Here is a 14,451-nt window from a genome sequence, read left to right on the forward strand (position 1 = left end):
AGTAAAATATACATTCTGATAAGAAAAATTGTTTTTGGACATTAAATGTGTCTTTTGTAGAATCTAAAACCTACATATCAATTGTATTTTTATGATAGCAGTAACTGTAAAGGGACTATTGTAATATATAAATCAAATGTAAGCTAGACACAGTATACTAATTACTAAGCTCAGATGAGTTAATATGTGTTTCTTATAGCAGTTAAAATGTAGTCATTTTCTTTATTATTTATTTTCATTTTTAATTCAGTGATTTAATATACATTTTGCTAAAAAAAAAAATTGTTTTGGGACATTAAATGTGTCTTTTGTAGAATTTTAAATCTACATATAAAAGTGTATTTGTATGATAGCAGTAACTGTAAGTGGACTGTTGTAATCTAGGTAAATCAAATGTAAGCTATAGTGCAAGACTAATTACTAAAATGAGTTAATGTGTGTTTCTATTATAGCAGTTAAAATAGTCATTTTTTTTAGTATTTATTTTAATTTTTAATTCAGTGATTTTAACTTTTAATTTAGTTATTTTAATGCTTTAAAGAGCAATTTTAGATTGTAATGTTCTAATGTTCTGCTATCTGTTCTGCAATCTATAAAAGGTACAGCTGTAATACAACCAGAGAGAAAGGCTGCATGCAAGAAACAGTAAAAAAAAAAAAAAGGCCAAATAATAGTATGTGAGACAGTGGTAATATCATTATGTTTCTATTGGTCAGTAGAGGAGCTGAGCTTAGCCTGACAGTTAGCCTGCTTTAGACCAGTTAGTTTCCCAGCATAAGTTGCCACAGTGACTAAGCTTGATCTAGATCAGTGATGGGCAAACTGGGCCCTTCCAGGCCACTTTCCTGCAGAGATTTGATCCAACCCTGATATGACTCACCTGCCTTTAGCCTTCTAGTAGTCTTGAAGACAATGATTAGCTGGTTCAGGTGTGTTTGATTAGGGTTGGAGCTAACGTCTGAAGGAAAGTGGCCTGGAAGGGCCAAGTTTGCCCACCCCTGTTCTAAATGCATCTTGTTAATCTTATTGTGAATGATTAATGAATCCATATGCTTGTTTGTTTTTTTTCTTTTCCTTTCCTTTAAAATTCTGAGCTCAGAAATTTTCATCAAAATGCCATAACTCGATCTTCCTGTGAGATGACAAACTTCACTCTGGTGACGTACACTGGACTTCTACAATTATTTAGTCCACTTAGTCCACCTTTTTCATCATTTAGTCGAATTACTTTTTTTTTTTTATTTTTTTTTTTTTGCTGCTTCATATGTATTTTTTTTTTATGTATCGTATCGTTGGCTATGCATGAAAAAAAAAAACGGAGCTGACAGCCGTACTGTTAAAATTCAGCATATTATTAACTTATTAACAAAAAATAAATGAAAACTTGCTTAAGCTAAAATACTCAATAAACGAACATGCAATAGACAGGGATTGTGTAGAACACTGTTTGAATTCTTCTGAAATCTGCGGGAACAGATTGCATGTGGACCTGGTGATGCCAAACACATGCCATTCCCACTCCAGTTGAGTGACTTGCATGATAGAGAGAGAGAGAGAGAGAGAGAGAGAAAAGATCAGAACTCACCTTGACGTTTTCTGGACAGTCATTGGAGCACAGGCCACTGAGCACTACAGAGAGAAAGAGATAAAGACAGAGAAAGACAATCATAACTTTGTCCCACACATCTGGTCCTTAGATAAGACACGTTGATTGCAGCGTCTGTATCAAATCCACTTCACAACACTCTGCTAAACACGAGCAGCAGTACATTCACCTCCTCTAATATCACACAGTTTAACAGCAACTCTGCTCCCGCACACATCTTCAGCCAGGAATTATGCCTAAAGAAAATGAATCGGGCAAAATGTGCACTAAATTCCCACTAATGGTGTGCAATAAGAGCCAGACTCTCTGCTTCTCTTGAGGCCAAAATTGACTGTGCGTTAGAGAACAGCACATATGAAAGGGAAAGTAAAAAATCATTAATTGCTCATTAGTGGCACACAAAGAACCATCTGTGTACTTGTTCATCTGTCTATCTAAACGCAGCATTAGATTTTTAAACTGGCAGTGACAGGCAGCACTATTTACAGACACGGCCAATTAGAAAGTTCAGGGTGGAAGTATACCAGCATAAATTATATAAGGGAAAATGGAAAGGACAAAGAAAAAAAGTGTCTTTGAAAGTCTGTGATGGAAAAACAAATTATGAAAATGTTTCAATCACTTCTCATCCTTTAAAAATTTATAGATTTCCTTGTTTGGTCTGACAGACAAATGTTCTGCATGAGTTATTAGGATTGTGAAATCAAATATGTGGCTTTGGTTTTCAAAGCGAATGTACTGAGGGGTGAAAAGAGAGGTGTGACATGAAGCCTGAAATAATTTTTCATTCATGCCTGGTCTAACAGTTTGTTTTATTTTTATTTTTTGTGCTTGAAAGACAAGAACAGAGAGATAAAGTGCATCTTCCCTAGCCCTCCATGAATGAGTGAACTTGCTACACCTCTCTGTAATGTTTGATAGATAACATTCTAGCACTCCTTCTACTAAGGCTAATAGGAAATGAAGGAATTTGGGCAACAGAAAATAGTGCAAAAATCTTCTGTTTCATGAGAAAAAAAATATTGAAACTCAAAATAATGTATGTTACTTACTGGTTAACAGCGTTTAAAAATTACATTTTCATTCTGGAACAACTGAAATAAATTTTGTTCCCATTGTCAAATATATTGAATATTTTGAAATATTTTGAATACTTGATTCATATTGAATAAACATAAATACAGATATCAATTCTGCAATGCAAATATTTCATTAGTTGTTTTGCCAGTGCCAAAAAGAATACATCTTATTTTTTTTCATAGAAGTATGAAATTGACTTTATGTACATGCCATAGCTCCCATGATCAAAGCACGTAGATTTCAAATCATATACACTACCATTCAAATAGTCTGGGGTCAATTTTTTTTATGTTTTTAAAGGAACTCTCTTATACTCACCAAGGCTGCTTTAATTTGATCAAAAATACAGTAAAAGCAGTAATACTGTAAATAAAATAACTGTTTTGTATTTTTTTATATTTAAAAAAAACATTTAGTCCTGTGATAGCAATGGCAAATTTCCAGCAGCCATTACATCAGTCTTGAGTATCACATACTCCTTCAGAAATCTTTGTAATATGCAGATTTGGTGAAAAAAAGTCATTTTTATTATTATTATTATTATCAATGTTGAAAACAGTTTGCTCAATGTTTTTGTGATACCATACATTTTTTTGATGAATAGAAAGTTCAACAGAACGGTATTTATTTCAAATAGATTTTTTTTTGTAACAAAGTAAATGTCTTTACTGTCACTTTTGATAAATTTTATGCGTCCTTGCTGAATAAAAGCAATAATTTCTTAAGAAAAAAAAAAGTACTGACCCCAAAATTTGGTATGGCCGTTCTGGGTCCTGCAACAAACAAGCAGCTGACATCTAGATGAACAGGAATGCTAACAGATAACCTTCTCCAGGTATTATAGACCTCATTGTGGCAGACATCCTGCTGGCCTGAAGCTGTCAGATACATTTTAAATCTCTAAGGCTAGTGTTTGTGAATGTGTAGCTAATATTGAACACCAGTTTGAACATACAAACTGACATGCCTGCACATGAACGCTGAAGGACAAGGAAACATGCACACATAGTGGAAATGTCTCTATCAATGACAAGCTACCAGCAGGGCTTGTGCACTGAGCTGAAGCATGATATGCACGGTCATGACACGCTCCCACTGTGTCTGTGTGTTTGTGTGTGTGCATGCACTGCTGGGCAGTGCCCACCTAAGAGTACAGCATAAAACCATTAAAAGACACAAGGTTTAGCACTGAATACATCTAAACGTGCTTAATCCCAATGAAATGCCATTTTGTGAACTCACTGCATGAATAATGCGCTTGTTTACTGTCAGAGCTTAGTGTGAGCCTTCATACACAGATAAGACTCGACGTTTGTCTCAATTCCTCCCGCAGGCTCCATTTGGAGATCCTGGAAACCTCTCTAATACAAAGAAATTAAACTAATCACACAGCGATAGGCCTGTCATCAGACATCTATGATAAACTGAGGGGAAATACAGAGCGGTAAAGTGGACAGTCGAAAAAACAATTCAAATAAAAACGTACGATGGTTCATTCATCATAATGACATCTTGATAACTTTATAAGGTTACGCCTCATCCCAGAATGTCTGACATGATTGTGTTTGAACAGCTTCAACTGTTTTTTCTTCTTCTTGTTGTGACAAAAGGAACAGATCCAAATTGTGTTGCAGTTTGTTGTTCCCAGGACATTGGGAGATTCCACGGAGTGAATCTGCCGGGAGTTTGCAGCAACAGTGGAATAGCTGTGATGTGATGGCTGTGAAATTGGACATGAGGCCTGCTGTTCTGTTCCGCACTGGTAAACCAGATGCCACCGACGCTCTAAGTGACTGTGTCTCATGTCATTCATAATAGCTGCCCCACACAGACGCTCACACATCATTACACCATCAGAGGTGGTGGTGCACTACTTCATAAAGCTGGAATAATACCTGTCACTCTTAATCTAGTCCATGAAACTGGTGACCAGGTGCTTTCAAAGTTGTGAGATCACAGCCTGGAGTCGAGAGATTACATCCATTACCTTACTCTAACCCAGTAGCAACGCAGACGGCTTTATGACTGGCTCTAAGTCTCGGTTGAGGTCAGGCAGTGATTACAGTAACAAGCAGCACTCATCACCTAATCAATCCACCTCAACAAAAATAGAAAAAAATTAAATCTCCACACACTTAAAGCGGCAGTGTCTATGCTCAAATACTACTAATCCAGCTTCATATGCAGAGAGAAGCAAGTAAACTATAATTTTGCAGAAATAATGTGGCTCTGTTTGTTTGAGCAGCCAGACACAGAAACACTGACAAATGGCATCAATTTGGGGCGTGGCTATCTGTTTGACCGACCGATGGCAGACAGGTGGAGAGGATTTATTAAAACTGCCAGGTTGTGCACCACTCAAAATTGAACTGAAAATGCCTTTTAAAATCTAGTTCTTGGATAAATTTTAACTGAAATTAAAGGTAGAATTGAAGGCAGTAAATAGGAAACAATTTTTTTTAATTTGAAAAAGTAGAATTAAAACGAATAGTTTGAAACAAAAAGTTTGAAAGTTTTTAAAAACTTTTTCCAGACAGACAGACATAAAGACACACAGATGGATGAATGTCACAATACAGTAGATGGATAGCTAATAGATGGATAGAACGATTGAACAATAGAATGATAGATGGATGGAACGATAGAACAATAGAACAATAGAACGATAGATAGACAGACAGACAGACAGACAGACAGATAGATAGTTCATTGACAGAATGATAAACAGAATGACAGAATGATCGATAGATAAAAAATAGATACAGTAGATGGATAGCTAAAAGATGGATAGAATGACAGACTGATAAGATAGTATGATAGATTAATAGAGTGATAGACAGTATGACAGATAGAATAACAATGATAAACAGTACAATAGATAGAACGACAGACAGACAGACAGACAGTTGGACAGGCAGAATAATAGGCAGAATGACAGATAGAATGATAGATAGAACTATAGAACAATATGTGGCCAGTTCAATTCAAATTCACACTCATGAAAGGGATTACATTTTTCAATTCTGAATTTTGCACAACCTTTTAGACCACAAAAAGACAAACTTGTTCCTCAAAATTAGCTGTGTCATCCAACTGCCGAGTCTGGTGTGTGACACCTTTCACTTTCTCTCCCTGATAATTTAGTGTTTTTCTCTACTACATCTGACTAATGAGGCAAAACAAACAAACAAATAAAAAGAACTAGAGTGACTAACAGGACTGAACTGAAATCACAGCGAATCATTCATAAAATCCAACCAGCTATAGTGAAAGAAAAATACCTTCTTTTATGAGTTCTCATGTACAGTTGTAAGGTGTGGGGCGGGGGCTTGGTTTCTAGAGTGACAGATAACAGATTCGAGGAAGGAGCTTGCACTGGACTGAACAAAGCACGCAGATGTTCCTCATTGCGGCTCATCTGCATTCTAATAAATGAACAGGAATGCAATCAGCTGCCATAGTTCTCCCTCTCTGCCTATAGCCAACACACACCACAAACACACACTCCAACCACCGTCTGTGTGCTTCTAGAGCACGCAAATCACAGGAAATTACGGCACCTGGCCTCTTCCCTCCTCTGATACTCTCCTGCTACCCGCTGACTGCTCACTTGGACTTCTTTTTCTGTCTATTGAGTTGTAGCTCAGAGGGGAGGTATAAATATGTGTGTTTGAGCATTTATGACACTGAGCAAAAAAGGGGCAAGTGGGTGTTTTAAACATGGCAAAAGATAAAAGGGCTGGAGAAACAGGAATGTAAACAAAACTAAGGCTTCAACATATTACACGTCTGTGATAAGGCTCAAATTCTTTTCATGTTCAGCTTCAGATTTATGCCAAAATACACATGGCCTTGAGGACTTGGCAGCATCGAACGGAACTAAATTGTTTATTTATTCCTCTGAGGATGGAATAACTGAGGGCTTCTCCGGCAATATGTAAACCACTGGGTACTGAGAGAGGGAAAGGTGATTGCATTAGGACAGCTTTCATACCCACAATTCCTCTAGAGGACAGTAAACGAGGCAAGTTATTATAATGCACCGGTGTACGTCACCTGCCTCGCCTTAGTGGCTGGTGGAGGGTGAGGTGGATATTAGGTGAGTTTCTAGTTATCAAAAAACTGTCCCCATATTTTGATACCTTTTTTTAAAAATATATACTATTACGGATATATGGATATAAACGGTCTTTAACTGCTTTACAAAGTTGTTCACAAGCTGCACACACACAATAAATAACCGATACACATTTGAACATTATCTACAATATATTGTGGGTAAATATTCACCTCCACCAGTGCTCTTTTTATTTTCTGTCTTATAAAGTATCCAGTTAAGCTGTGAGAAAGTGTGTAAGTTCACTGTCCAAATGAATCAAACTGGATTGTGAACAATTTCAGACCTTTTTGCAGACCTATATTTAACTGATTACATCAATAGTGATTCATTTATGAATCTGATCCTCACAATCATTGCTAGTTTTAATTCATAAGGCTGATAAAAACACACATGACATGACTGCTGAAATATTATCAGGGACATTAGGGCTTTTCACACTTGAAATAGTTAACCCTGGGTCATTCTAAACAGAATCATGGGATATCTTGGTTTATATTTCACAATTTTCATAATTTATCTGGTGTTAATAATTCATAAGCTGATGTTTCACACTGTACATTCCTAAACTCTGCATTAATGTTTATATTTGCAGTGTCAGTGCCATTGATTGGACGAACACAGCACTCGACCTGTTTACATGATGGCTCTAGTATTGTGCATCCTTGCGTTATATATTCCCATCTGTCCTATCAAGTTTTTCCTGAATGGAGTTTTCTGTAGACCATAAAGGTAAAAATAAAATGGTCTTCACTCCAACTCATTTGTTTTCAGTCAGCATTTGATATTTTTATCTTCAAACTCTGAAACGACAACGCATAGTCTTTCTGTGACTGTATTTGAATACGAAGCACGCAATTGTTATGAAGCATTTGCTGGAACCCCAGGTAAAAAGTGGTGCTATCCCCACTTCTAAATTACAAGTGTGAAATGTACCTTTATCAGAGGTTAAAAGTGGGGTTTAGAACGACGATAACCCGGGGTTAAACGCAGTGTGAAAAGCCCTAATGATTCTCAGGTTGGCATACAGTAATCATGGCATAAAGTCCAAAGATTTGTCAGTAGTATATTATTGGCTCATGCCCAGTAAAGAGGATTTTGCAACACCTCTGGTGGGTCTGCTGTTTGGTTCCTCATTAATACATAGAAGGACTTCAATATTTTGCGCTGCAGAATGGCAGTATCTAGCACATCTTTCAGTTTGAAGAGTCATTTGCAGCCGACTGAAGAAAAACTATTCTCAGAGCAATGCAGCACATATGAACATATGGGCAATGATGGTTTCGGTTTTGATTCATGTGAATTTGATTAATGTGAAACCTATTGATTTTTAATACAGCACCATTTCTATTGCTTGAACATGGTTGGTTAATGCATTTAAGCATCTGTGGCCTGTCTCAGAGATGCCGGGATATACAGAGCTAATATATTTAGCAGGGATGGGAAAGTCTCCATTTACAGTTGTGTCTCAATCAGATGGCAAATTACTTCCCAAATTGCCATTTTAACTCTTCTTTAACTACAATATTAAAAATCGTTGGTACTCAGGTTGTGCATATATTTTTCTGCCAGTATTTCACTAATATTTACACTACTGTTTAAAATTTAGGGGGCAGATTTTTTTTTTCATTATGTAATACTATATATTCAGCAAGGGCACATTAAAAGAACAGTTCATCATTTACTCACCCTCATGTCATTCCAAATCTGAATGATTTTCCTTCTTATGTTTAACATAAAAGAAGATATTTAGAAGAATGTTGGTAATCAAACAGTTGATGGTCCCCCCATTTACTTTTTTTTCCTTCCTCTACTATGGAAGTCAATGGGGACCAACAACAGTTTGGCTCTTCAAAATATCTTCTTTTGTGCTCAACATAAGAAAGAAACATATACAGGTTTGGAACGACATGAGGGTGAGTAAATGATGACAAAATGTTAATTTTGGGGTGAAGTATTATTTTAAATTGACCCAAAGTGACATAAATCTATTGCAACAATGTAAAAGTATTTATTATTTTGAATGAATGCATTTTTGTAAAAAATGTTTCTATTCATCAAAGAATCCTGAAAAAAAAAATATTAGGCAGCACAACTGTTTTCAACATTGATAATAAGAAGAATTGTTTCCTGAGCAGCAAATCAGCATATTAGAAGGATTTCTGAAGGATCATGAGACACTGAAATCTGGAGTAATAGCTGCTGAAAATTCAGCTAATTCAGGAATATATAACAGAACATTTTTTTTACTGTATTTTTGATCAAATAAATGCAGCCTTGGTGAGCATTTAAGTGTCTTCTTTCAAAAACATACAAAAAAAAATCTTAGCAACCCCATACTTTTGAACGTGTAGTGTCACTGCCGTTTTACAGACAAAGACCAACCACGTCTGTGTGGAATGGACTAGTGTAGACAGACTGACTGTAGAGGAGTGCAGGAGCAGGAAGTCATGAGTCTGCCATTATTCACAGGGAAACGGCATAAACTACAGACTCATAAAAGCAGCTTTATTATGGAGGAGAGTCTATTTGTATAAAACATAACATTTATATTATATATAAACATCAATTCCACCCCTCACTCACAAACACAAGTGGCTATTTGATTTGAAAGGGGCACAAGCATCTTGGGAGCACTTTGTCACTGCAGTAAACTACCCAGAGTGCCTCTCTCTCCTCAGAGCCAGACATTCTGGCTTACAGCAGTCTCATTAAACACCACATCTACAGGAAAGAGAGAAAGAGAGCGCGCTAATAAGCGCGAGGAGGGAGATTTAGAGACTCTGGGTTAGTCTCATCCCTGTTTTAATCTGACACTGATAGAATGATCCTCACATGCTGTTACACTGAGGAAGCTAATCTGTGCGCTTGAGCTAGAGGAGGTTTCTCCTTCTCGTTTAATTAAAACACAGCAGGCAGGATTGAATGGCATCACGGCTGCTTTCTAGTGGATGCATTTGGCTCTGGAAATGTCAGCTCTTCAAATGTCAGCACCCGGAAGCTCTACCGCCACTACGGCGGCCACACTGGACAAACCTCATACTCACCGATCACTTTTACGAAATACGCGTCGGCCTCGAAGTTGTTCTTCAAAGCGTGGATGACGAGCTCTTCTTCTCCTTCCACCTTGCTGAGCACGATCATATCTAATATACCCTGCAAATGAGAAATCAGAAACAATGTATCGAGCCCATTGAATCTCTCCCGTCTGATGAGCACTCATATCCTTAATGGACTCCAGCAAGCTATTACGCTCCTTATCAGCCCCTCTCTGCGGTCTATCGGTCTCGCTCTTAAGAACACGGTTGTGCGGGGGCTCCTGCACAGATAGCATCCTAATACTGTGCTAATGATGACTAGCTCGAATGCTAACAGAATGAGACATGCGTGTGCTGTTTGTTTAATGAGCCTTTAGCTCCATTAGTTATGTAAGCATGAGGGAATTCGAGGTAATTGGCTTTATTGTGATTACGATGGGGAGAAGGTTGCGATATGGATGGAGAGAAGGGTCGAGGGAGGGAATGAGTGAATCAGTGGGAAAGGAAGGGAGAGATGATGGCGAAATAAGACTGTCTGCAGAGGTGAGACCTTTGACTTCTTTAGGTGAGCACCAAGAAGCTCACAAACCAATAGACACCCTCATACATGCAAACATGTGTGACTGATACTTTGCTCAGACTCATGTAAGATTTCTTCAGCAGACAAACGTGAAAAAGACACAAATAGAGTGAGAGATTTAAAAAAAATCAATAAGTTATAGAATCAGTAATCTCAATGCACTGTCTGTAATGGTGTAATCTTTTAGCAAATCCAGCTTCAACGCCACCAGCTATTAGTCTAGACAAGGGTGAGCACACACTGGCCACTGATTCAGTATGAAGGAATCTCACAAAGTGTCCACCAAAAGCACCAAGTTGTAGCACTATTTTCACAAGCATGCCCATGAATTCTACAAAAAAATAAGAAAAACTGCATAAAATAAGAAAAAAATATCTGAATGCTTTATAGTTTAAGAACTGTGTGTGAAAAAATGTCATGAATACAATGTCGCAAGGCAAAAAAATCTTAATGGTCCAATTTTAATGGTAAAAAAAAAAAAAAAAGCATTTTATATATGCAATTCTTTCCTTTTGATTTTGGGTAAAAAATGTAACCTGAACATTTCTGTGAGATTAACCCATACTGTATACAGAAGCTAAGCATTAGAAAAGAGCCAGACACATTCATGTGTGTGCCTTGTGTAGAATGAACAGTCCAAATCAATGTGTCTGATCAAAGGACACTTAGAAATCAATAATCTATAACAAAACCTTGAGCACTAGGGAGATACACACAGCTCAAGGGAGAAGAGACTGAGCTGCCCCCAGAGAAGCTTCACTTAAAATACTAAAAGCAGAAAACGCCTCAAACCATAGGCACACCCCTAATACTGATCAACAGAAACAGTGCACTGAATTACAAAAGACAACCAGAAAGAAAAAATGGAGGAGGCCTATTTACAGCCATTCTGAAGCTTGTAGGAAAATGTTTTTGGTAAAATAAGAATGCAAAATGTAACAAGACATTCATTTGAACCCCTTGACACTACATCTAAAAATTCTGAACATGACCATTCAATTTTTTTCCCAATGGTTTGGATGCCAAAATATATAAATAAATCACAGACAAATAAAATATTAAATAAAATAAGTGTTTGGGTCATGTTTCTCAAACAAGCATTGCTAGATGTTGCATGTAACATATCAGTGTTACTTTAGTATTATTTTTATACTGTCATATTTTGAATTAGCTCTTTTTAGATTTTCATTTTAAGTTTTGTTTCAATTTAAGTCATTTTGTTGCGTTTGCCATTTTCATTTTTTAAATAATTCTACTTTGCATTTGCAGCTTTTTTTTGTAATTTTAGTACTTCAGCTTCAACTTTAACTTATTTTTTTATTACTTACTTGCCAAAACAACATTTCTAATTTTCTAGTTTACAATTTTCATGTAATATTTATATATTATTTTAGCAACACAAACACTTATTCACATCAGACTTGGTTCAAACAGGTCTTAAGACTACAGAGACTGCTATATTATAGGATGGAAGGGTGTTAAGCATCAGAGACTGGGGTTTTTGTAAAGTTCTCTACTCTCAATGTCAAAAAAAGAGAGTGCCTGTGTCACACCACAGGGACAACATTACAGTCAAAGTAAATCAGATAACGACTAAAGTTCGGTATAATGCGGGTCACCGAGACATCAACGAGATGAAGAAAGAGTTATCGGGGACAGAGAAAAAGAGGGAGATTGAAGCAGAGGCAGTGCTTTAATTAAAGCGCCAAAAGCAAGTGGAAAAGGCCAACACTTACGTCCTCATAGATGTCAAAAAAAGTGGCCACAACAGCCTTGGGGATGGCACTGAGGTCTGACTGTTCCCAGTGCACACGGAACATGCGGCCCGCCTGCCGACAGCTTGCGTTATTACACGCCACATTCTCTAACAGGAACGCCTGCTGCTGTGTGCTGCTGAGACAGAAAGAAAGAGAAAAACAACCATTAATGTAAGTAGAGTTGAGAAACACAATGCAAAAAAACTGTGCAGACACCGTGTCATGTTGAATTTAACCCTTGCTAATTAAGTTTGCAAGCATATAGCAAACCACTGAACTTTGACCAATTAAAGAGCATGTCTGAGCCTGAACACTTCTTCAATGACAATATTACACGCATACATGCACACCGCAGACAGTGTACAGGAGAGGAGCACAGGGCTTGATGAATCAGTGAGACTCGAAAAAAGGTTGAAACTTGTGCACTGAACTTTTGATCCCTAAATAAAAAAGGCAATTAAGCAGAACCTATTCCTCCCCATAATTCAGTGCTGAGTGTGGGGAGGTGGATCCGGGAGGCAGCAGTGAATTATGAAATGAGATGCTTTTCTGCATTGCTCAACAACTCATCTGCCAGCCCTCAGCTTTATTTAAGACCCTTGTTTCATACCTTTATTTCACTGCCATTTCTCCCTCTAGTCCGATATTTACCATGTGACACTTCTCAGAACAACACCAATTTGGACCTGGCCGTGTGAGAAGCTAAAAATAGAAACTGCATGAAGGTTTTTCTTCTCTGTCTTCCATCTGTTGTTTCTCCTTGGTTTCAGAAGAAGAAAATGAAGATGGGACGTACACAAAGCATACATTTGAAGCTGGATAACTGCTGCCAACTTACTACAAAACACACACTCCAGTTGATCTACATAAACAATCTCTCACTCTCTACACTGTATATATGGGTACAGTGTTGGTTGTATTTGTGCATACTTACAGTACAAAAAATAAGGCCATACAGAAACAAAATGGCACACTTGTGGAAGCAAACTAGCTGTTTTTATGTGTGTTATTGAGTTTTTGTCTACTGAAAGTCTTTTCAGAATGACGTTAAGTCAGCTGAACAATCGGTATGTTGTTAAATAACAGTACAATCCTTTGAACGCACTGTACTTCTATCCCTCACAGCCTCGTATTCATTCCCTTAAAAAATTAAATATAGTACTACCCTGACTAAGGTCTATACAGTGATTTTATCCATCTTAACCCAAATGACTGACAGGTCAGACTCAGCTGATCTAATGGACCCCACTACAACCTCTACTCTGCTCAATACTCACACACACACACACACACACAGACACACACACACACACTTTCTACGACCACAAATAATATGATTAATGCTTGAAACTCAAATTCAACTTGGACCATGAAAATTAATTTCCCAGTTTAGATGTCTGGGATGATCTGGCAAGGCGATGAGACTTCCTGTGCGGATTGTGTTGGTCAGTCTGGAGCTTGGTCCACTAATCTGTGCATTTCACAGCCAAAGCCTCTGTGCACCTTTGCTGGCTGTCCGTCAGCGCAGGCCGATTTGGGGGGGGGCTTTGCCAAAGTCATCCAGCCAAGCAAGCAGACTTTGTCCCCTCACAGGATTAACTGACACCACACTTACTGCAGCGCAGAGACAATAGGGTCCTCACACCATCGGTGCTCGGGCCCTAATTACAATTTAAGGAAATAGATTTCCAATGAATTAACATCTTTTTTAACTAATAAAGCAAAATTGTCAAGATTGTTCATTTGACAGATCGATAGAATGATAGACAGACTAGGGGTGTGCTATATCATACCGTCCACGATAATACCAGTATAAATTTTTACATGATAAAAAAAAGTGTCATATCGCGATATCAATGATATAGCGATGCAATGATGTATGGCGCATTTACGTTCCCTAGCACGCACAGCAACAACACCACAAACCCAATAGGCGTGTTCGACTTGAAGCAGCGCAGACTGAGAGGTGTATGATATCAAAGTATCGTGAGAGCCGTTCTAGAGCATATTCGAGCGCACACTCTTACCGTCAAAAATAGGTGAGGCACCTAATCTTTAGCGAAATGGCGTGGAGAGCCGAAACGTGCCGCGGCGTGGTTGGTGTAAACACAAGCATTGACTAGAGTGGCCGCGTCGGAGCCGTAGCGCGCCGCAGACACGTGCAGTGTAAATAAGGGGTAAGTCACTCTTGCGGTATTTTGACGTCATACACCAATCGGTCTGCTTCAAGTCGAACACACAGCTGCTGCTGCCACCTTATGACAATAGATTTA

The 14,451-nt window shown here is 37.9% G+C and overlaps 1 protein-coding gene across 1 annotated transcript in view; it reads right to left on the reverse strand.

The window, feature by feature from the left end:
* LOC107757779 (T-cell immunomodulatory protein-like) overlaps positions 1-14,451 on the reverse strand; it is a 130,562-nt gene that overhangs the window by 30,609 nt on the left and 85,502 nt on the right. The window contains exons 11-13 of the mRNA XM_016575356.1: positions 12,158-12,311; positions 9,851-9,959; positions 1,586-1,629 (exon numbers count right to left, since the gene is read on the reverse strand). Of these exons, the coding sequence (XP_016430842.1) occupies positions 1,586-1,629; positions 9,851-9,959; positions 12,158-12,311 (307 nt within the window). The remainder of the gene's footprint in view (positions 1-1,585; positions 1,630-9,850; positions 9,960-12,157; positions 12,312-14,451) is intronic.

The sequence above is a fragment of the Sinocyclocheilus rhinocerous genome, unplaced genomic scaffold (genome assembly GCF_001515625.1).
Source record: "Sinocyclocheilus rhinocerous isolate Xijiao unplaced genomic scaffold, SAMN03320098_v1.1 scaffold294, whole genome shotgun sequence".
Classification (NCBI taxonomy): domain Eukaryota; kingdom Metazoa; phylum Chordata; class Actinopteri; order Cypriniformes; family Cyprinidae; genus Sinocyclocheilus; species Sinocyclocheilus rhinocerous.